Genomic DNA, 23,412 nt, shown 5'->3' on the forward strand with positions numbered 1-23,412 from the left:
CTCCTCCGCCCCGCCACGGCGCGGGTCACGGGCGCGCGGCGCTGACGCTGCCCGCGTGCCACCGGGGGCGGGGCGCCGCTGCCCGGCTGCGGGGCGGGGCGGGGCGCCGCCGCGCGTGCGCCAGCACCGGAGCGAGGCCGGGCCGCGGTGCCGCCGGTGCCCCCGCGCCCGCCGGGCGCCGCCGCGGCGAGGATGAACTGGCTGTTCCCCTTCGCTAAGGGCGGCGGCTCCTCCTCGCCCGCCGCGCCGCTGCCCGCCCGCACCAGCCTGCAGCAGCAGAAGCAGCGGCAGATCGAGTCCCTGCGCGGCGCCCACGCCTCGTGAGTGGCCGCGGCCGCGGACGGGGGGGACAGGGCGGGACTCGGCGGCGGCCTGTGAGCCCCGACCCGGGCCCGGCGCCCCCTGCGCCGCCGGGCCTCGGTGCCCCGCAGGCACTGCCGGGCGCGGTGCCGCCCCTTCCCCTCCCGGTGCGGCCCGGCTGGGTCCCGCCGGCCATCGGCCGCGGCGGCGCCTCCGGGTAAACAGGAAGCGGAGTCGCTCCGGTGCGGCCGGGGCCGGCCGAGCCCCGCGGCGCTTCGGGGGCCAGGGGCCCGGCGGGGCGGGTGCTGCGCTGGGAAGCGGGCGGGGCGGGCCGGCCTCACCGGCGGGGCTGCGGCGGAGCCGTGCTCGGCTGCGCCGGCCGCCGCTCCGGGAAGGCAGCGTGGGTAGTTGATGGGGTTTAACGCCCGCAGAGAGCTGCGGAGCGCGTGTGCGGCGGTACCGCCCGCTTTGCGGGAGCTGGCGGTAGGAGCGCGGTTCTTCCAAGGCTAAGGATGAACCGGGCGGGGGGGGGGGGGGCGTGTGTCGCGGCGCTCTCGCCGGCAGTGGCACAGCAGCGCTGCCGGCTCTGCAAACTGGTTTTCCATGTGCAGTGCGAATTTGCTCGTGCCTGACTGTTCCACAGAAACTGGTGCGATTTAGAGGCTCACCGGAGGGTTTTTGACGCCTGTTCAACAGCCACGCTTTTTACGGCAAAACACTTTCCTTTATCCCGAGACGCCCCAGCTGGGCAGCATGCTGGCCAGTTTTGCCTACTTCTCAGTCTTCTTAAAAGCGTTCATATTTTAAAAGGTGATCCACCCTTCATGTATTTCGAGGTATATTTTCAGTGAGCGTGTAAGCGTTCATCGTGCTTCCTAGGAGGTCTGTTGAGGTGTGATGTTTATGTCTGTCTAGGATGTCTGTTGTAGTGGAATGGTAGATGCCTTCAAAATGGTCCAGAAAAAGGAAGGAGAATGTTCTCTGGTATGTCAGACTGAGACTAGGAGTGGAAGAGATACTTACTGTATTTCCAAGGTTAGTAATTGCAGGTGGCTAGATATCCTAATATTCTGAATTATCACACAGGGCACGTAAGTATGGCACTACTGCCAAGTATTGTTGCTCGCTTAATCTGTTTGGAGCCGGTTTCACAAATGGTTTTGAAACACAGCTCACTTTTTGAGGGAGCTGTCTTTGTGGAGATGCAGCAGCCTAACTAAGAAAGTTTTGCTGTACTGGCCTTACTTGGCCTTTTATTTCTCTCTTTTTTTTTTTTTTTTTTTTTTTTGTAACAGGGAGTTTAGCTCACCTCAAGCTAAGTCCTCACAAAAGGTGATTGGTTTTTTGTCAGTCGGCTTGCTGAACTGGGTTACTAACTGTTTGTGTAGGCGCCAGTTCAAGCACAGACAGAGAGCGAATGGACCCTGCAGCCAGGAATGGAGAGCAGTCTTGGGGAGACAGTAGCTGCTCAAATGTGACTTTGCAGCTGTGTTTTCTAGCATACCTGATCTTTCTTGACAGTAGGTATAGAACACCCAAAAATTAGGCAAGGGAAGGAATACCTTCTGGCAGAGTGTACTCTTCTCTTAAGAGAAACTTATTACTGAATAAATCTGAGTAACAGCGCCTCAAATGCTGGTGCTTTTTTAAAGGTGTGGCTATTTGTGCAAGTTTTCAGAAATGCAAAGGTTTTTTGGGGTGGGACCCATGTGCTTGCTTATGGACTCCATAGCAACACAGACCTATAGGATAAGAATATGCATTAAGCATTGCAATACAGTTGTTTCCTAAGCAATGATTGAATAATTGTCATTCTAGGGTTTGTTTTGTCCGATAAGTATATTTAGTCATTCATTTATGTGTATGCCAGCTGTTACTCATGAAATGCTCAAAATAAAATTCTTAGCATGGTGTGTTACCTGAGTTAGGTAAGTTTGTTTTGTGTTGTCTTAAGTCATAAAAGCCCAGTTATATGTGATCTTAATTTTGTTAATGTAGCTAGTCTTCCTTTTCAGGATCTGTTATGGGTTAGAAGCTTGATACCAAGTTTTTGTGAAAAAACTGTTTTCTTGCGATTGCTGCTGTTTTAGCCAAAGTTAAAATGTGTGATTTTTCCAGTGTATCCATTCCCACTTGGGGAAGGGACGACTAACTTGATTGGTTCAAGGTTTTGCTTAAATGAGGTTAGAACAGTTCGAACAGTTCTGGAGGTTCTCGATTTCTTGTTTCTCTCTCCTTGTTCTCTCCCCAGTTCCTACAGGTTTTGCACATGAGTGGAACATAATTATATACCCTTCTCTAAAGGATTTTGTAGCAGGCTATTAAAATGCATAACAGATGATTACAGGGCAGGAATGTGCTTGAGAGATTCCAGGAGAATCCTTCAGTTAATAATGAGGAGGTGGTGATTTCAGTGGGTGGTGTATCACAGTAGAGCCCTGAACTCCGATTTGAATGGTCCTGTGCTGAAGATACCTGATAGTTTCTTCAAACAGCGAGTCGTTTCACAGGGAAAGAGCAGATGCTGAGTTGCCTGTGAGAGGAGTAAGGTCAGGCTGCAGAAAGCAAGGTGCATAGCTACGTTTGTGTCTTATTCCATTTATTCTCAAAATCCTGAAAACCACAGTTTTAAATTCTGTGCATAAATAATGCTTTGGAGGGGTACAGAATACTACTAGCACTACGCTTAACACACATTTGCAGGTAATGTGTTTGGGGTTTCTTGAAGAAGTAATTGTATGGAGGGGCATTTCTGAAGCTGGGTGCAAAGAGGCTTTCTGGGAACACCAGGCTGCCATTATTGCCTTTTGGAGCTCTGTTCCCTCCATTTATAAGGCGGCCTTAGAGAGGTGAGGGAGGAGAATATTATTGACCAGGTACAGGCAGGAAATATATATGGAAGGGGAATCGATCTGCTTTTTAAGTTTGTTTTGGTTGAGGCATTGTAAGATGAAGCTAATTTTCTGTTCTCCTTTCTCTCCCAGTCCCAGCTTAGGTATGTCTGTATTGTTCAGAAATTCTGCTTCAGAGCTAAGTCTCCTCCTCCCCCTCCTCCTCCTTCTCCTCCTCTTCATTCTTTGGGATGCCATCTTTCAGAACAGTCTTGCTGTGCGTACAAATTGTAGAGTGCTTTGAGTATTGAAACAACTTCCTATTAATGCAGCTGATTTAAAGATTTTTCTCAATAACTATCTTGTTCCAGGAGAAGCAAATTTGGATTTGATCTTACCAGATTTCATAAGATACATGTTTCTTCACTTGGTGCTTTTCAGGGGGGTCTTTGTTTTGAGTGTCACTGGATTACAGAGTTTTACATTCTTTCAAGTAGCTCTTCTCCAGATTATTTATTCTTGAAAATGTCTGTGCAAGTGCATAGAACTTGGTGCATGTGGAAAAAACTACTATTAAATAGTAAGCTAATCTGTTAAGGCAGAAGGCCTAGTGTGATGTATGTTCTAAGTACTGATCTGTAGGCAGTGTTGCAGGACAATAGTTGTGAACCACGTGTAATGCCTTGGCAAAGTAAATGTTTTATCAGAAAAAGTCAGTATATGAAAAAAAATCACTGATCTGGTGGCTTAAATTAAGCCACTAAGTGGAGATATATAAGTTGAGATTGTTGTCAGATCAGCAAGTAGCACAATTTCTCGTACTGTATTTCTATTGCTTGGGATCATGTATACGGTCTGAAAGTTGAATCTACTATTTTTTTGTTTTAATCTCAATATTCAGTGTAGCATTCTGAGGCATATTAACCAGGCTTATAAATTTTCTTCTCACAAGGCTTTTCAAAACTAAACTAACTACGAAGGTCTGAGGTGATGCCCTTTTTCAGACTTTGGGCTGTTACATTGACCATGAATCGGACGCTAACAATTTCTTCTTTGACAGCATTGCAGAAATTCAGAAAGATGTGGAATATCGACTGCCGTTCACTGTAAACAACTTGACAATTAACATTAACATGTAAGTAGAGTGAAATGCACATCTTGAAAATTAAAATTGTTCTCAAAAATAAGTAATAATAGAACATAAGTGGCTCCCATCTCATAATTAATTTCAGGAACTGTAACCTGGATTTGCATTAATAGTTGTAGTGATACGGGTGAAACTAGTTCTGTAAAAGATGAAGATGCTCAGCTTAAAGCAAAACTATATTTTGCTGTGCTCAGCTCCTAAGATACCTGTGTGGTTTTAGTTGAAAATAAGTAGGAGAAAAACACTCGAGGGTTTCTGATGACTTTGAATCCCCCTAAAACTGAAACTAACCTTAATTAGTAATTTACTAATCTGCTGTAACTCCTAGCTCTTAACGCAGTGAAGCTTCTGGATCGTAAGAAGTGATTTACTGTAACATTTCCTATTAATTTACTTTGGGTGGTGCTTTTTCTCTGGCAAATATTAATGGTATTCCAGTCACAAGTTTTTTGTTACTTTAGCTTGATAACTTGCCTGATATTCTTGCAGATTATGCTGCATTGTCATTGCAGTAGTAACATTTGTATTAGAAAATAGTTTCGTTATGCTACAGCTTTTTCTTTGTCTGTGTACATAATTGCTTCATTGTTATACTACAATATTGTAGTAAATGCTCTCTTCAGTTCCATGGAAGCCCAGTATTCTAATATGTCTGACTTCCAGTTTTGTAATTGAATAATCCTTTTGTGTGCTTCATTGACTGTATTTCAGAGAATCTAGAACGGTTTGGGTTGGAAGGAACCTTAAAGATCATGTAGTTCTAACACCCCTGCCATGGGCAGGGACATTGCTCCTTAACTCTTATCACAGAAAAGTAATTTTATGTAATTAGTAGTACTTTTTCTTTGCATAAGAAGCCTTCTTGTGCAAACTTCAGCATGGGATGTAGCTGTAGTAATGATTATTCTTGTATTTGCAGCTTGCTTCCACCTCAGTTTCCTCAGGAAAAACCAGTTATCAGTGTTTTCCCACCTGTGAGACATCATTTAATGGACAAGCAGGGAGTGTATGTGACCAGTCCATTAATAAGTAATGTATGTATAATCTGTAGTTTCACATATGTCTGCTGTTAATAGCAACTTTAATACATGTCACACTACAGTATTGCTAATACTTCTGGTAAAAAAAGACTAGTGCAGATCCTTATCCCTCTCAAACTGTATTTTGAATGGTCTGAAAACAAAAATCCAGTAGTGTTCAGTACACTGCTATTTAATCTCCTTCTGCTACTGAGTATTCCATGTATTTAAAACTGTTTTAAGTTATGATGGCTTAGAAAGTTTCTATCACTTTTCTTGTTAGTACCAGTAGCACAGTTCTTGTTTCTGTACAGTGTATTCCAAATAAGGAAGAAGGATGCTTTAAGACTGTTTTGTAATTTAGTTCTTTCTATGCTATTAGAAATAGCGTAGTTCTTTCTATGCTATGCTATCTATTAGAAAGATGTCAAGGTTTTGGCTCTAATACTCAGGATTTTAATGTGCTGTTCTTCCTTTTTTTTTTTCTTCCTCTTTTCTCTGCCAACAAGGATGTAGTAGTTTGGTGGGGTGGGGTGAGGTTATGATTTTTTCAGAGTGCAATTAATGCTTTTTGTCTCAAATCTTGATTTCTCCCCTCCTCCGCCTTTGTTTTCACAAATGTAATTTGGTCAGTAAGGTGGGGGGTTTGGGTTGTTTATTGGAAATGTAATTGATTAATTCTTGATTGGTAATAGAATATACAAAAGTCTCTTAGTTTCTGTTCAGTTCTATGTGGTTTTATCGTTTTATTTGGAGCTGATGTATACACAGTTTACATTAGCTGATATGTCTCTGAAATAGCTTCCAGCACTGCCTTGTGGATATAATAAACAGTCAAGTTCAGCACATTTGGAACTATTGGATTCCAGGTGTAATTTTTCTTTCGCATTGTTTTTTTTTTTTTACCAGTTTACAATGCACTCAGATCTTGGAAAAATTATTCAAAGTTTACTGGACGAGTTTTGGAAGAATCCTCCAGTTCTGGCTTCTAGTTCAACATCATTTCCATAGTAAGTATCTATAAACATGATGAATGGAACTATGTGTATTAACTTACTTTTTTTCAAAAGAGATGAAATCAAGTATTAGGAGGGCAGGAACAGACATAATGTAGTGGATGTATTGGGAGATGTAGATTCCCTGCTCTTGTAGCATTTCATGTACGTGCTTGATGGCATGATTACTTTGAGAAGAAACACTAGATTCCGTTGGAGTTACTGTATTAACATGCTGATGTAACTTCGTGCTTCTGTTTTCTTGAAAAAGAATAAATGCATATGTTATCAGATGAAAACTTGAACTTGCTGTAGACCATGATCTGAGCCATTGTGTGTCTTCATGCTCTGGTCATATTCTCCCGGGCTTAACAGCTTCTGTTGCACAACTACGCAAGAGAAATTGTGCAATTTAAAGAACTGTATGAAATACACAAAAGTGGTCTGAGACATTACAGCTTTATCAGTAGAATTACGGTTCTCATGGCTGACAATGATACTGGGTTTAGATGCAGCTGCAGTTGTGAATGTAAAAAAAGAAGTAATTTGTGTTATTTAGAAGTAATTGTGTGTTGCCCAAGCTGTTAAATGCTATACCATAAATAAGAACTAATGTATGACACAGATGCATTTTTCAGGACTTTTACATGGAAACACTTTGTATTTAAGTTCTCATAATTTTTTGAGAAGTAGTTTTCGTTTTAATTAAGAGTGTGAGTGTGTATTTGGCTGCTCTATAAGAGTATAGTTTGATGAAGCTGTGTATTATGTTGCAGTTTAAGACATAAAGTAGACTTACTACATTGGAAGTAACTGGAAACAGACAATGCAAAGTTTATGGTTGTTTAAAAATTCAATCCTGTGTCATGTATGTGGTGTAGTGATTATAATTCAAATGGTAGGATGTGCTGTAAGCAGTTGGTTGCTCATGGTTGTGGTTTTTTATTTGTTTTTAGCCTTTTCAACAAACCGGCTGGAATGCCTCCTTACGCTCCTCAGGGGTTTCCATTTCTTCCTCCATACCCACCTCAAGAAACAAACAGAACAATGGCAGCCGTGCCTGTTGCTGAATCAGTTTCTTCAAGCTACACTACAGACAAGCCTGCTGCTCCCTCTTACGGCTTGATCCCTGATCTGCCGCTACCTGTTCCGACAGCAGAAGCAGTGCTTCAGGTCTGTATGCCGAGTTTTGGTGCTTAAGCTAAAGCTGTCAGACACTGGGGATAATGGCACACAGGGCATTGCTGCAATACTCAAGGGAACATTCAGAGTGACTGCGCTTCATTGTTTTGCTGGTGCTAGGAAAAAAACTGTTATTTTGGCTTTGATGAAAAGTTTTTTAGGGCAAACTTGAACTCAGATTTGTCTTTCTGAGCTTTAATGAAACGTGTTATGGTAAATATCTTCGAATATACTTTTTTTTTGGAGCTGCAGTCCCCCATAGTGCAGCTGTAACTGTTTCTTCAGTCATAGAAAATGAGATTCTTTTCTCTATATGGCATTTCCTGCCCAGAACCTATCAGGTGAGAATGATGTGCAGTCTCAAGCCTTTATGTGAATTTATTTCTCATTTTCATGCTTGAAATAGCTTCGCTTCATGGATCTTGTATGTGTGTACTCACAAATTCCCTTTCACTGATGCACTCTGGAAGGATTTTTTTGAATATCCTCTGTAAAAACTTTACAGCTAAATGTTTGGTTTTTATAAAGTCTTTTCTTTAGAAACGAAAACTTTCTTAATCTTGGAAGATGCTTTTGTGGCTTTGTAGAATTTAAAATTTCTACATTCTGTGAAGACAGACTTTCTTTTCCTTGTCTGAAAACTTTTTCCCATGGGATTATAACTTTAAAACCACATGATAGAGATCAAAATGTCAGTCTCTTTCTCTGTGCTCACTTCCTTGAATTATAGTCCTCCTATGTGTTTCATGGCTCGTTCAGCTGTTACCAAATGGAGGACGTAGCAAGACAGGTTATTTTCCTCCAAAAGTGACTCATCTTTTGTGACATGCCACCTCAAACATCCCCAAGTATTTTGTTGCCATGGTTGAGACGAGACATCTTTTTGGAGGCTAGTGCTACTATTCTTTCTGCTTTTCCTACTTTTCTTGTTGCTGGCAAATACTCATCTCCAGTTTTGGATTAATCAGGTTAAATATCACGAAATTGCTCTTTGAAAATCTACTAAGCATTTCTAAACTTCTGTTTAGGTTGGCCAGAATGGATTTACTTACAAGATGCCTGATGTTCCTGAGACATTTCCAGAACTCTCAGAATTAAGGTAAATTTTCAGAAGGTGCCAAAACATTCCGTAGTCATTAAAAGGCAATTACCACTGGTCTGTATCTGATTTTTGTCAAAAGTCTGTATACATCGCTGAAATGTTTTTGTAGATAACATCAATAGGAGAACTACGACTTAACCAAAATTGTAGAGTTAGGAAGTAAGCCAGCCCTGCATTCAACTGTGCTGCTTGTTTAGGATTTTCTCAACAGGAACAATACTTCAGGATTCAACACCAGGTAAAAGAGCATTTATTTTTATATTTCCTAACATACTAGTGTTCTGTTGTCTTCCAGTGACTTAATTTCTGCTAATATGGTAAGCATACCTTTTGAAGGAGGAAAGGGGACAAGGAAATGGACTTGAGACTGGTTTACAGATTGCATTCTCTTAATTCACAAGGACTTTGTGAGCAGCTCAGCATGTGCAGGGCGGTTGGGTCAGGTAAATCCAGGTGGTAAACATGCCAGGTGTCCCAGTGCAAATCACTTCCACATCTAAATACTTCATACACATATTACACAAATACTTTAATCAAAAGCATGTCCTGTCACAATTCAAAAAAATTGTATTAGTTACTGTTCCCAGCAATTTTTTCAGGTCTAATGAGACAGCCTCCTGGATCATTTATCTGGGATTAAATAGATTATACAGATTAGCTATTAATTCTGAAAGGATCTTAGGAAATTGGTTGCTTTCTGATCTCACATATTTATGGTGTTGTCATAGTTCAGCACTTGAAAACTCCTTTCAAAAAAGAAAAAGACCTTTGTTGAGAAGGTCTTCTGTTTTTTGGGGCATTTTTTGTTTACCTTGACACCTTCCTAAGAGCCTATTTCATTTAGCTAAATCAACTGTAAGTTCTGTTGTGTAGAAGAAAGCTAGGGGTTTGGGGAGGAACTGTAATTTGTTTTAACAAAACATTCAAACCAAGTCTGGTTTTTTCAAGACGACTGGATTAAAATTCCATGAATCTTCTGGTGGTGGTTAATCACAAATGGTAATGCAGCTGTTCTGCATAGCTCTGTTGTGTCTAGGTGGCAAAGGTTTTGGTAGTTGGGGGTGCTGCATGGGTGGCTTTTGTGAGAAGGGGCTAGGGGCTGCCCCTGTGCTAGGCACAGCCAGCTTGGCAGCAGACCCACTGCAGGACAGCCGAGTCCGTTGGTGAAGTGAGTGGTGCCCCTATGAAAACACATTTAAAGAAGAGCAAATCCTGCAGAGGCAGTGAGGATTGAGGGGAGGGAGTGGAAAATTGTGAGAATCCTGCAAACAACAAGGTCAGAGAAGAAGGGGAAGGAGGTGATCCAAGTGCCAGAGCAGATACTTATCTGCAGCCCATGGAAGTTTTGGAAAAGACCAGAGTAGAACAGGTGTTTCCCTGTAGCCCACGCTAGAGCAGGCTGTCCTGCCAGGAACTGCAGCCTGTGATGGAGAGGGACCCGTGCTGGAGTAGGGGAAGAGAGCGAGGAGGCAGGAGCGGCAGAGACAAACCGTTACAGATGGGGACGGCCACACCGGCAATTCCCCTTCCTCCCTGCACTGATGGGGAATGAGAGTGAAGTTGAGCCTGGGGTCAAAGGGGGTGAGGTGTTTTAGTTTTTGTCTTTCTTTTTCATCATCTTAATATAATGGCAATATAATTAATTTTTCCCAACCTGAGTGTGTTTTGCCTGTCGTTGTATAATTGGTAAGTGATCTCGCTGTCTTTATCTTGACCTACAAGCTTTTCCTCTATATCCTGTTGAGGAGGGAGACTGAGAGAGCAGGTGGGCGGACATCTGGTAAATGGCCACGGTCAACCCACTGCAGTAGCATCAAAAAACACTTCATAGGAAGTAAGGCTTGAAATGAGAGGTACTTTTTAACATTAAAGCTCACTGCTGCAGATAGTAGAACCCACGGTCCAGGAGAAAGGGGAAAAATAAGCTCTGGTCATGTTGTATATCTGTAAGTCCCAATAAATGCCTCAAACTTTTGACTTTTGGCAGAAATTAGTAACTCTACACGTAATGTTTGCTGTTAGCTTTAAATGTGCTTTCTTTCTGTTTGAATGTAGTATATCGCAGCTGACCAGTATGAACGAGCAAGGAGAAGTGCTACTGGAACAGTTTGCAGCTTTACCACAACTGAAGCAAGTCATTACTGATAGAAATGAGTTAGTGAAAAGCATTGAAGAGCTGGCAAGTAAGATGTTAAAACATTAGCATCTGTGTCTGTTCTGCACATTGAATCCTCTAAAAAAAGGCAGTAATAGTGATTTTGTTTTACAGAAAAAAACTTGTTGCTGGAGCCTACTCTCGAGGCAAAAAGACAGATGGTGTTGGATAAAGTAAGTGGACAATAAAATCTTTTTCAAAAATACTAGCTGTAACATTCTGTTTTTTTCAGGGGGAAAACATTCTTTTTCTTCTTCCTTCCAGTATGAGCAACTGACACAGATGAAAGCAGCCTTTGAAAAAAAGATGCAGAGACAGCATGAACTTAGTGAGGTATGATCTCTATATCATATTATCCTTTAAGACTACTTCAATAAAACTGAAGTTTTGATTTGGGTCTTTAACCATAAAGAATATTCTTCTAGTTAAGCCCTTAATTTTGTATGAAATGGATTCACATCAAGTATGAAATGAAATGGAATGAAGTACCAAACAGTTGGAAAGCAAAACAGTGTTATGGTTGCACAACTGGGGTTTTGGGTTGTGGTTTGGTGTTTTTTCTTTAATGCTACAATACAAGCAAAGTTGGAAGAGTGTGATGAGCTTTTAGAGCTGTTCATAAGTACAATCCTGGGTCAGACCAGTTTTAAGAATAGAAGGCTTTTTAAAGAAGGTTTGTTTAAGTAATGATAACCATTTAACGTAATGAGTTTGTAAAACCGTACCAGATTAAAATGATTCAAACGATTGCTTCAGAAACTTAAATTCTGTGATTCACTGGGTATGCTTACTGTGGGCAACATGTTATATGTGCTGTCAAACTTTGTACATTCTAAAGAGCAAATAGGGTAAAGTCATAACTTCAGAAAGCAATTTGGGGAAGGAGAATGATTTCTTAGCTTGTTTACCAGAATATGTCTTAGAAGATGTAACTTCTCATAAACAATTTCTGTGCTGAAATCATCCTTATTTGCAAGATTTGTCACCTGAGAATACAACCGTCCATCAAAATATAACATGCATAGTACCTGAATATCAAAATGTCCACAAAGTAGCAAAATAACAAACAGAAAGTTATGTGACAGCAAACTGACTGATTTCATAGGTGATCTAAATGAATTAAATGATCCCTCACTTGAAAATCAGAATAGTCTGACTCCTATTGCCTCCTTTCTGTGTGATGTAAGTTGGCTTTAAAGTGGGTGGAGGTAGTTGGCATTGAGAAACTTTCTGTTTCTGTAAGAAGCCACCTAAAAACAGGACATATTACCCCACTGCTACGTTACCTTTTCTTTTGTCTAAGTTAGATTTGCTGGTTGAATTTAACAATTGTTAGGAGACTGTGAGCTGAGGAGTTGCAGATGGATTTTTCTGCTGTTTTTCCACATATGTGCTGTATCTTCATGTATTGATGTTCACTGTGCGCTACCTGGTATCTCTTGTTATCTCCCCTTAAAAGTTCCAGACAAGTCTTTTTACTTGTACTGTAGATGAATTTTAGTCATCTTCTATTAAAGCAAACAGTCCTTATTTTGCACAAGATTAATTTAACAGGAAATTTCTGATTGCAGTTTTATAGTACCTAAGTAAAATATTTTTCATGGGGTAGATGGACGGTAGTCCGAGCAACTAAAATCCATAAATACCTTAATTTTGCAGTTCTGGCTCTGTACAGACTCCTACTGAAGATGTGAATCATGTTCTGATTAACTGCCCAAACATATTAGAGGAAAAATAATGAAATTACATGCAATAAACACAAGTAAGGTTTGAGGAACAGAAGAATGAGTATACTGGTTTAGATTAGCAGGCCATCTACTTCTTGAGTAGGTGCTTTTTCCTTTCCTGTCTTCCTCTCCACAGTCATTTCAAGGGTATTTAAAAGCTGAACGGTAAGTGCTATTTTACATTTTTATACTTCTCAGGGTCGCTACTGAGTTTCAAAAGTAGACCCTATGTATTGAAGTCACTTGAAACACTAGTTCTGTTCAGAAGTCACATTTCCAAGCTCTCTGCTGTCTGACAGTATAGGGTAAAAGTTGAAAAGCTTTGTACATCTTTTAGAATGACTGTGCATGAAGACCTAAACTAGCAATGCTTTTCTCACATTGGATCCTTTCTAGTTTAACAAGCTGTGCTGTTTCTTGGACATTAAGCTTCCATCTGGTCACTTAGGCTTTTATGTAACAATAATGCTCTTCACATAGTTCATGTTTAGTCATTTATCTTTCTTACCGGAAATGTAGGTTTTGATGGACAGTTTAATATTACATAGGAGTTTTTATTTTCATAGAGTTGCAGTCCAAGTGCTTTGCAAGCCAGACTTAAAGTAGCTGCTCATGAAGCTGAAGAGGAATCTGACACTATTGCAGAAGACTTCTTGGAAGGCAAAACAGAAATAGATGACTTCCTTAGTAGTTTCATGGAAAAGAGAACAGTACGTAATATACAAATTATTCTAATCTGAGAGATCTACAACACATAGTGAATAAATTTAAGACCTAAGAGTTTGAGCAGTTCTGTGGTACACAACAGTGCTTTAATAAGCTCCAACAGAAGAAAATATCCCTAAGTGGCTTCAGTCTGTTTAGAATATAATCTGTGTTGTGAAGGCACGTATTTTTTAAGGCAGAAGTGCAAAGGTCTCCCGCATTAGACCCTTGTCATGTGTTGTAGGTTTTTTTGTGCCACTGTCTTCTATAACCTGTATAGAGATACAAGGAAGGTAGCCACATGGACAAGTTTAAATTTGGTAAGTTGACATAGAATGACACATTATATTAAGCAACCTTTATGTTTAATTTATTAAACTTCTTAAACTAATTATTCTGTTGATGGCTATCACCAAATAAGTAACTGAGGTTCAAAACCCACTGTTCTTGCTCATGCTGTGACAAGAGCAATTTACTGGGTAGCATACCTTTCTTTAGAGGTGCCTATAAATGCATTTCATAACATAGGAAACAATTCTCTTGTAAGCAATTGTGAATGGAATTATCTTACCAATACAGACCGTTGTTCGGCCTGAAGCTTGGAAGGGAGGGGGTTCACAGGGCTTTCTTTTTTTAAAGAGCCTGCAAGGTAGCTAAATTATTAAAGAGAAAACATAGTATGCATTATAGAAATATGCCTTTCAGGATTCACTCTTGCTATGTCTTGTTTTGTAGCTCTGCCACTGTAGAAGAGCCAAAGAGGAAAAACTTCAACAGGCAATAGCAATGCACAGCCAATTTCATGCTCCGCTATAGGTAAACTGCTGCTTTAATATTTGCCGTTAAGCTTTCTGTTTTTTAAATAATTCACCTCATCGTCACACACCTACAAACTGCTAACTGCAAATGAATTTGTTGCAATGCTCAGTGTTCTAATAATGCTTTCTGTGCAAATCAAGTATGTACTGCATCTGTTGTTATGTTTTAAATAGAACTAACTTCTGGAGAAATTAAAATATCTAATTATAGAAATTTGTCTTTACAGACTTCCTGCAAACTACACCTGCCAAGAGAACAAGTGAAAAACCCAATAAAGCACACTTTTTAATAACTATTATTTGCAAATAAGCATTTCATCTTATATGGTTGTATTTATAGAAGAGATTGTATACAGAGTTGGGATGGTTTTTGTACAAATTAGAATGTCTCTTTATATTCTCATTGTACTCAAGAATCCTTCTATTGCAATCTTTGCACTAATTTCTTGTATTTATTGTTGATAGTTCCTACTATATTTAAGTTCCTGCTGCTATACTCCATTCTTCAGAGACTGATTATCTAAACATGTAATTTTGACTAGCTTTTTACATTTTTATAAAAACATAATTCATATCTTTTTTGTATTTTGAATTTTAAGCGTAGATTTGGCTTGATCTGTGGAAGAGTTTGAGATAAGTGGTGATAGGGCTTTGGAAACTGAAGAAGTTCATAATTTGAGATTGTTAGTGGATTTGATTCACAAGCTGTCTTTTCTTGAAGCCAAAACGTTTAAGAACAAGTTTTTTACTTTTAAGTAATATTACAGAACTGAGTATAGCCTGTATTGTGTTTTGGATAAGTAGATTTGGATTAAGCAAAGGATGTGTTAGAACAAATTATATTGGAATCAAAACAGAATAAATGATCTCTGTGTAGATTTGGTATGTTGCTCAGTAGCACTGAAGCGCTTGATTTCAGGAGTGGCTTGGTACCTACTATAATTAAACACAATTTTCATCTCACAATTTCATTTTCACATTTGTTTTTGCTTATAGGAGAATAATCAGATCACCTCACAGTTTCTGTTTTATGCAATATGAGTATGTTCATCATGTGAGGAACTCAAAAGCACTTTACAAAAACTAGTTCTGAAGTTCTTTGAAGTAGCAGTTATTTTTTTCCTAATTTTAAGCAGCAAAGAAACTAATTTGGCTGGAGTTGCATAGTGTGTTATGTTAAGGCCAGTGATTAAATTTGGAAGTGAGACTTAATTCTGCCCTTTAATCACTGAACCTTTCTTCTGGTGAGCTGTCTTTTTTTAGGGTGGGGGTATATCTGGTGAGAATGGATAGGACCAAGTGCAGTATTCTATAGGAGAAAAATACAGCCCCTACAGAGATGCATGTGTGGTCTCTCTTGCTGTTGCAAAAAGACTCATTCTTTCTCTTAACCTTGTCAGCGCATTAGGTTTTCATGGAGATAGTCAAGTTCCAGAAGAACAGAAGTCGTCGTACAGTTCTGAGACATAAATAAGATAAAGCACTGATTAAGTAATGTATCAGGAATCCTGCTTCTTTCTGATCAGGAAGCAGTCTGGAGATAAACCTCTTAGCCAAGACACTGGCTCTGTGTTACCTAGATAGGGTCACAGAACATCACGGATTCAAGTCTTAAACTAAAGCACGTCAATCCAAGCGAACACTTTTCTGTATCACTAATCTTCAGTCAGCCCTAAACTTGATGCTCTTCTAGCAAAACGCAATAAGGTATTTTTTCTGACTTGGAGAAAAGCAAGTAAATTTTGGAGCTGGGAAAATCACTTTTAAGTGCAAGAAGTCTGTTCCACAGGCTAGTGAATCTTCAAATGGGGCTTTAGTTCTCAGCCTTATCATACTCTACAGTACTGTGGTTGTCTGTCTTAAGCTACTGCCTTTCAGGGTGAGTAAACTATTCACTGGTACTTGATGGGATTTTTCTTTGTAGAGCTGGTCCAAGTTCTGAGATTAGATGTTCCAAGAAAACAGAACTGTGGTCCACATCAAAGAAGATACTTGGGTGCCTGAAAAAATCAACAGGTTGTATGTGCCGTGGTTAAGCAATAATTTTAGACTATCTTCCAAAAAACGTTTCTCCTGACGGTGCATAGTACTGCATGAATATTGACATAGCACTTTTGCTAATGTGCTAACTAAAGCCCTAATTAAAAATGAGATTCCTAAGGTTTCCAAGCAGTTCTGGACTTGGGTCTCTGAGTAGTGGGATTTCTGCAGCTCTGGAGGAAAGTTAGATTTAAGTCATCAGTGTTGCCTTCTTGGCAAACTCCGTCTGGCTTTGCGCGCAGTGTACAAGTTGGTTTGGGTCTTACTCAGAGTATCTAGCTAACAGTCTTTATTAAAGACTAGATACAAATTCTCTACAGGGCTGGCTTTCTGTTGCAGTTTCTTCACTGTAAGGAGAGAAAGGTACAGGTGACCAAACGTCTGGTGCTCTTCCTGAGTTGGGCTAGTATCTTTATACATTCTATAATGGCATGAAATGACAGACTTCTGTCCTCATCTGCTGCCTCCTGTTGAATGTTGTGTGGTGTATTATGGTGCTCTACTGTGACTGAACTCTCCAGCCAGGTCACCTACAGGAGATTTGCTTCCCAAACCAGTACAAGTTCTCAACACTTCAGCTTTTCCTTACACTTTTGTGAGCAAGTTTACAAATACAGAACTTCTCCCTGCAGTCCTGATGATAGTGGAGGACAGTCTAGAATAAAATGTCACGATTCAGGGCAAGTTCTTAGTACAGTGTTTCTTGTTCAGGGATATGAAAGTTTAAGGTCTTCTCTTTTCTCCCTTTCTATTCTCTCTCCTATCGTTCCCATTCATAAGATTACTTTTTTCCCATATTTTTTTAGCCCCTTCTGCGGTCACAAACCCATCCTCTAGAAAAGCAGCACAGAAGTCTGTATTCAGTGGCGTGCTAGGTTAGCTACAGCTATCCTGTCGCACACAGGAGCAGCCAGCCGGTTTTCTGGCCTTTAAAGGACAAGCCAACCTGCTGCTGGTTTGAGGTTGGTTGGTTTGTTTGTTTGTTTTTCTTTTAGTCCTACACTGGTTGTGCCAATGGGAACATTTTTCTTCATAGGTAATCATCATGCTTTTACCAGAAGACTCAGTAGAACACTGATAATGCTCTGTCAAAGTTTTAGGGGGGGGGTTGGCTTCTAGCAAGTGAAGCGCATTCCTTGCCTTGTTTTGCTGAAACATGGTGAGTAGGTGTGTACCCAGCTTTATAAACAATATCCTATGAAGTGTAACAGAACAGCAGCTGCTGCTAGATGCATATTCTACAATCTTTTAAAATGTGTCAAGCGAACTCTTAAGCAATCTGGAATGGTAGGCCACATACAGTGACTGGTTTCCCGAGAGCCTTGCACTGTGTCGTACTTAGGCTGAGGTGTTCTGCCAAGTAGAAAAGTGAAATAAATGAGCGAGAAATTAAAAAGTAAGGAGGTGGGTTGTCTCTTGCGTTGCAGTAGTTTGGGATGGGGTGAGGGTACATTCTGTATTGTAACTGCTAATTGAGTCTGGGGTTTGCCTAATTTTAATATCTGATCTTACTGCTAAATATTTTCTGTGGCTGAGTTTAGGCCTCTCGTTTCTTCCCTTAGTCTTAAATCCAGTACTGAGTTCTCCATGTAACAGGTGTAACTGATGCTGTTGCAGACCAGAGAAATTTTAAAATGTAAGTCTGAAATCAAGTAGGTTTTGTTTTGGGGTGATCTTGTATACAACTAGTGTTAATGGTACATTCTGCTGAGGCTTACGGAAGAAAGGTTTCCTGGATTTCAGAGTGTAATGGCATGCTAACCTTTCTGAAAGATGGGGATTATCAGGCGCGTACAGCTATGCTAGCCACTACTACAAGCCAAGAGACTATAATAAAGTTCTAAGCAGTATCTAATGATCTACTGTAGTTCTGTTTGCTCTGTACATACTCCTGCAGTTTTGCCACTTTGGACCTTGACCAGATGTGGACGTTAGAAATCTTTTAGTTTTTTTGTCCAAGTTCCTAGTCCTGCTCCCTTCAAAGACTTAAGATAAATCTTTAAAAAAAAAAAAAAAAAAAAAAAAAAAGAGACCTTCAAGTAAAACTGAATCAAAACGCTGGCAAAAAAGTTAAGTCCGTTATCACAACCTTACTGTGTACATTATTCTGAACAGTAAATACTGTAATGTGTTAAACTTAGAAATAAAGGCTTTGGGGTTTTTAATATGTCTTGTAATTGTCTAACTTAAAGATAGAGTTGGTCATTGCAGGATACAGAATTGTGTAGGAAATGGATGCAGTAAGCTACTCAAGGACAAACTTCTACTCTTTGTGTGTAGTGATTTGAGCTTTTCCTGTTTAACTCTTCTAAAAGCAGTAATTCTTGGAGCCACCTCCACCAAAATGGGCTTTGAAAACTCTTACTCATCTCTGGCTACTGCTTTTCTAAATGCCTTGTTTTGGTCAGATGCCTGTAGAGATCAAATTTATATGTAGTAATAAGCTATAAAGAAAGTTTGTGTATCAATTATAAGGGAATACCTTAACATAAAGAATTGTGTTCTTTAGTCTTCAGAAACAGAATAAATTAATCTGAATAACCATGGCAACCAGCAGACTTAAAAATGAGTCCTTCCCTGATTTCAGTCACAACAGTTCTGGTGGACCTGTAAGAGTTCATTAGCATCTTGCCAGAATGATTTATATTGAAAGACCACTAAATGTTACTTTAAGATTTAACGTGATTTGATTTGCTGGCTCCAGGTGCTTTACTGGCAATATAAATAATATAAATAAAGTTGAATGCTTATTTTACCTTTCCTTCGCATCACCCCAATCTCTGGCACGTTTCTGGCTTCTCTGAAATTGGGGTCTGCTGTATGCTTGGCCGGAGATCTTCGGCAGGTTTTTCACTAGTTTTGGTAATGTGATAAGTTTACCTACTTTTAACTTATCCCACTACACGTTCCTCTCTTCCCAAATAAATTGTCAGTGACTTCACTGTCCTTGGACAATTTTTCAGTCACTGCGGCATTTCCCTGTCTCTGCACTACAGCGTGTAAGGGTGACTAGCTAACCTAACGGCTACACTCAGCCTTCAGCCCATGCAACCTTTAGCCCAACCCTGTTGCCTTGACTGTGGTGTTTGTGATATACTTGAGGACTCCTGCGTGTAGATCAGGGCAGCGTCCACATAAAATCATCAAGTTAGCTGGTCAACAGTGATGAAATGCTTATCTTCATTGCAAAGGCTGCCTCCTTGTTGCTGGATTTTAATTGTTACTAGCTTGTATCATCAGACGTCTTGCATGCTATGCAAACTGGTGCTCTGGCTTGCCACAGGCTTCAAAGAATGTGGTTCCCTGCCTTACTGCTAAGGAAGTTTACTTAGAACTTAAAAGTTCTTTACTTACTTAAAAAACTTTACTTAAAAAACTTTAAAGTTCACAAAGAACTTTACTTCCCTGCCTCTCTCCTTTTACTTACTTTTTTCTTTTTCTCTCCTTACTTTTAATGATATTCTTCAGTCTGGGTTGTGCCCTCCAACTTCTTTATTTTTCATCTTTTCAGAATCCATTACCAGTTTACCAGCTTCATCTATGTCTTATATAGAGCTACCTAGAAAGAAAGCTTTACTAGCTGCTTTTATGTTCTTTAGATGGTGACCTTTTGTAGAGGAAACTTCAACTGTTCTATCCCATTGCCATCAGTGTCCTTTAGATGCCCATTTTCATGCTAAAGAACAGCCTGAAGCTATTGAGGCTAAAATGACACCATTGATATCTGTAATGCTCTTTAGTCCTTTCTTCCCAGCAGTTACGTTCCTGTGTGTCCTATTGCAAATTACAGTCAGCTTATGCCAAATTTGCAAGGATTTGCAGCAGAGGGGAGACCCCACAAGGCTATGAGAAATCAATGTAGTTTATAGTGTGGTTTTCTCATGCTTCTTGTTTTGCATTCCCTAAAAAAACCAAACACAAAAAAACAACCCCCCCAAAAAAATAATAAAATAAAATTAACTAAATTGACAGTTTTCTTAGTTAGATTTCTCTACAGCTTAAACTAAAGGATTCAAGTATTGAAGGAAGGAAGATACAAAAATCCCTTGATCTCAGTGACAAAGTCACTGGAGTAAATGAACTGTATTACAAAAGTTGGGAAAGCAAACCTTTGTTTCATTCACTGGTGTGAAATAACATACACTAAATGACCCAAGTGTTTATTTGGAAGTGTTTCTCAGCAGGCTAATAATGGCACACATACATACATTACAATGAAAACAGTAGTAGCTAATGCTAAATTCCAAGGACTGAAAGACACATCACAGAGAGCTGCTAAGTAAAGGCATAATACAAAATGTTAATATGTTAATATTGTAGTTGTACAGCTAATTACGAGGAGTTGCATAAGCGACATGAAGACAGTGCTTTGAATCTGCATATATTGCTGTTCTGCATTTATTTCTGGACATGTCTAATAAGGACATAATACAATCATACAGAATTTTACATTTTGAAGATATGCAATAATATTGCCCATTTTCAAACTCATTTTTAGGCAGAATATTTGTGAGGTTGTTTTCGTTGCTGACTTTGCAGCATGTTTCTTTAGTTTGAGAAAACCCATTTAAAATCTCCTTTAATACGATAAATTTTACAGGCTGTGTTCAAAATACGAAACATTTTTAAAAGTACGATTAAAATCGGGGCTTCGTTTATTAAAAATTCATAAAGATTAAAAAACAGAAGGCTAGATTCTCAACAGAGTATAAATTATAGCTGTATTTATTTCAGCTAAGCTACAGTGATTCATCAAATTGAGTATCTGACCTTTCCAGTATAATACTAAGATAAATTTTGTTGTTAGGTATTGAATTCTTTGTTCAAAGGCAGCAGCTCCCTTAAGAGGGATTTTAATAATACTGAAGTTTACCTAGTCATTTTTAATAACATCAAGTTCATAGAACAGAATGAAAAGCTATTCCATAAAAGCAGACTGAATAATAAAATCTAGAACTTCTGAACTGAGGTATATTTATATAATTTAGTTCTGCCTGTAAGTCCATATTTGATGGACTAGTATGAAATGCAATCAAATTAAACTTATATTACTACTGCTTTACTTTACTAGAATTCAATACCACATTGTCTCCAAGCAGGTAAGAGCAGCCATATGAATTATATTTTTAGCTGTGTGCTTTAATTAGAAACAAACAAACAAACAAAAAAACCCCCACCAAACACTTGGAATAATTACATCCCAATATGGAAGCCTTTTTAGTGAATTTCAAAACATCCCAAATCTTAAACATTTTTCAGCGGTTTACTTCCATACCTATGATTATGAAAGCTATTACTCCCACTCTTAAAAAAATACAAAAATTCTTAAACCAAACCAGATTAACCTTTCTGTTATGGTGAATCAGTCTTCTTAAGTTAGCATTGCCATGCTCTGTTCAGGTTGGCAAATGCTAAAAGAGAAATCTTGTGTGAAGATAAAGAAAAACCCCTTGACTGTAGTTAGTTTATTTTGAACAGTAAAATTTGGAAGAAATAATTGTTTAGAACAGTTCCTTTATGGGCATAACCTTTCTGTCGTTCTGAAAGTGACACTTTTGTAAGTGATTTCTGTAAGTGATTTTTGGATTCCTTGTTCTCTCTACTGTGTATGTACCTCAGTCACACTTAAATAAAACATTTCTAAGTAGGCATCAAATAGGCTGGAGAATTGGGGGGTTTCTTACTTTAAAATTTTACCTTTATATCTTATGTAGGCTGTTTGGAACAAGGGTAAGTTACAAACAATCAAACTTGAGAACAAACCATAAAAGAGGCTAGAGTATACTGCCTAACACACCTTTCATTGTAAGGGATGCTTTATCACAAAGGCTGTGAGTATCGTTATGTTCCTTGAAGTTTTGCTCACAGAAACTACTGAACTTGCAGCACAGGTTGAGAGTTGAGTACACACGGGATGCATTCATGTGCAGCAGCAACAGCTTACTAAAGGCTATTTTTGCAGGATCAAAGCTTCATTTGTCCCCTAAGAAAGCATGTCCATTTGTTAGTTTTACTTTGCTGTAAAGGATTCTAGTAGGAGAATATGCAAAATAATGGTTGGAATTCAAAATGTAACACTTCCCACAAAAAAAAAAAAAATAGGTGAGGAATATACACAATATGTCTGAAGGCAAAAGAACTCTACAGAAGTAAGTTTTGACTGATTCACCAGTAAGGCTAACACTAATGAATCTTCAACCTCGTCCCTGTGTATAAGAGAGTACTTTGGAATTTCACGTCTTTGGAGAAGAACTATTATTTTGTACAATAAATAATTATGGAAATGTACAAAGGAATAATTATGTACAGCACTGATAAAACAAATACTACATTGGCTTGACTACTATATATAACAGCAGTTATTACCTTCCTTTAGCATTATGCCCTAAAACTAATAATGGCTTGTTCTGCTTAGATCTTTACTTACACAATTGCACAGTAGTTCCCTTTCTTTGGGTTATTTCTTTAGGCCACATACCGCTCCCATTCTTCACCCCATGAAAAGATGTTGTTCCAGACTGTGAGGGACTCGGCTTCACCTGGATCCTTGCTGTTGCGAAGGTATTTCAGACTGCCAGAAACACAGCCTCATCTGAATCCTTGCCACTGTCTTCACTAGGCAAGCAGCCACCCCCGCTTGGGGACCTACAACTTAAGTCCTCCACGCCAGACTCCTGATCACTGTTAGCCGAGAGGTCAGGATCCGAGCTTTTCAGGTTGTCCTGTGTCAAAATCAGGGCTGAATCTTCTTCATCCCCTTGCGAAGGGCTCCGCGATGGGAATGATTTTAGGTCGCTGCTATACTCCTGCGGAGTGTTAGCTAAGCTGTTGCTGGAATTAAAAAGCCCTAACTGTTTGCTTTGGTCTTGTTGCTTACTCTTGTCTTTATCATTGTCTAATTGTGATTTCTGAAGATTCGCCAACCTCTGAAATAAAGAAAACGGTGTATATATTACAGGGATACATTTAGGGCCCAGAAATCCTCCTATGTGTCTTTGCCTTTTAAAAAAAAGAAGTAATAATCTGAGTTCAGAGCCCAACCCAGTTAGCAGCCTTTAAAACTGCCTGTTTGCATTTATGGAGTATGAGAAGTGCACAGTTTGTCACAAACTAATGCCAAATTACAGCATCACAGTTCCCTCTGAGCTACAGACAGATATAAAACTTCTTCCAGGAGCAGTACTTGGTGCACTGACAGAGGAGAAATTTTATCTCTAAAGAAAAAAAGAAACCACCCCACTGTTGTGTCTAAAATGCAAAATGTTCATACTAATTTGTGTGAGAACAAAGATGATGGCCGAACATCCTCATGGCAGAAAAGAATGTAGCGTGTAGGGGACTCCACAGAGTACAGAGTTGGGTTTCAATTTACCATCAGTTGAGTCTGGGAC

At 39.5% G+C, this 23,412-nt stretch overlaps 2 protein-coding genes across 8 annotated transcripts in view; one reads left to right on the forward strand and one right to left on the reverse strand.

The window, feature by feature from the left end:
• The first annotated feature begins 77 nt into the window (after positions 1–77).
• On the forward strand, positions 78–22,624 carry VPS37A (VPS37A subunit of ESCRT-I). 3 transcript variants are annotated; one of them, XM_055722844.1, is made up of 12 exons: positions 84–320; positions 4,192–4,266; positions 5,198–5,312; positions 6,207–6,307; positions 7,249–7,465; positions 8,503–8,573; positions 10,632–10,759; positions 10,846–10,904; positions 10,996–11,064; positions 13,025–13,168; positions 13,899–13,979; positions 22,491–22,624. In XM_055722844.1, exons 1-11 carry the CDS (start codon positions 193–195, stop codon positions 13,977–13,979), a joined length of 1,188 nt encoding a protein of 395 aa, XP_055578819.1. In that variant the 5' UTR covers positions 84–192; the 3' UTR covers positions 22,491–22,624. The 3 variants fall into 3 exon arrangements, with proteins under 3 accessions (XP_055578822.1, XP_055578819.1, XP_055578813.1); XM_055722838.1 differs by lacking the exon at positions 22,491–22,624 and adding an exon at positions 14,209–14,947 and having other exon boundaries at positions 85–320; XM_055722847.1 differs by lacking the exons at positions 13,025–13,168; positions 13,899–13,979; positions 22,491–22,624 and adding an exon at positions 12,391–13,018 and having other exon boundaries at positions 78–320.
• The window catches only part of MTMR7 (myotubularin related protein 7), a 50,241-nt gene continuing 49,416 nt past the window's right edge, over positions 22,588–23,412 (reverse strand). For all 5 annotated transcript variants that reach the window (XM_055722819.1, XM_055722821.1, XM_055722804.1 and 2 more), the window contains one exon: positions 22,588–22,947. In XM_055722819.1, the coding sequence (XP_055578794.1) occupies positions 22,588–22,947 (360 nt within the window). The remainder of the gene's footprint in view (positions 22,948–23,412) is intronic.

This window comes from Falco cherrug, chromosome 1 (genome assembly GCF_023634085.1).
Source record: "Falco cherrug isolate bFalChe1 chromosome 1, bFalChe1.pri, whole genome shotgun sequence".
NCBI classification, from domain to species: domain Eukaryota; kingdom Metazoa; phylum Chordata; class Aves; order Falconiformes; family Falconidae; genus Falco; species Falco cherrug.

Excerpts from the sequence above, each read along its gene's own strand:
- VPS37A (XM_055722844.1), top strand. The coding sequence starts at position 193 with ATGAACTGGCTGTTCCCCTTCGCTAAGGGCGGCGGCTCCTCCTCGCCC. Across the intron at positions 8,574-10,631 it reads CCAGAACTCTCAGAATTAAG|TATATCGCAGCTGACCAGTA; the intron begins GTAAATTTTCAG and ends GTTTGAATGTAG. Across the intron at positions 10,905-10,995 it reads GACAGATGGTGTTGGATAAA|TATGAGCAACTGACACAGAT; the intron begins GTAAGTGGACAA and ends TCTTCCTTCCAG.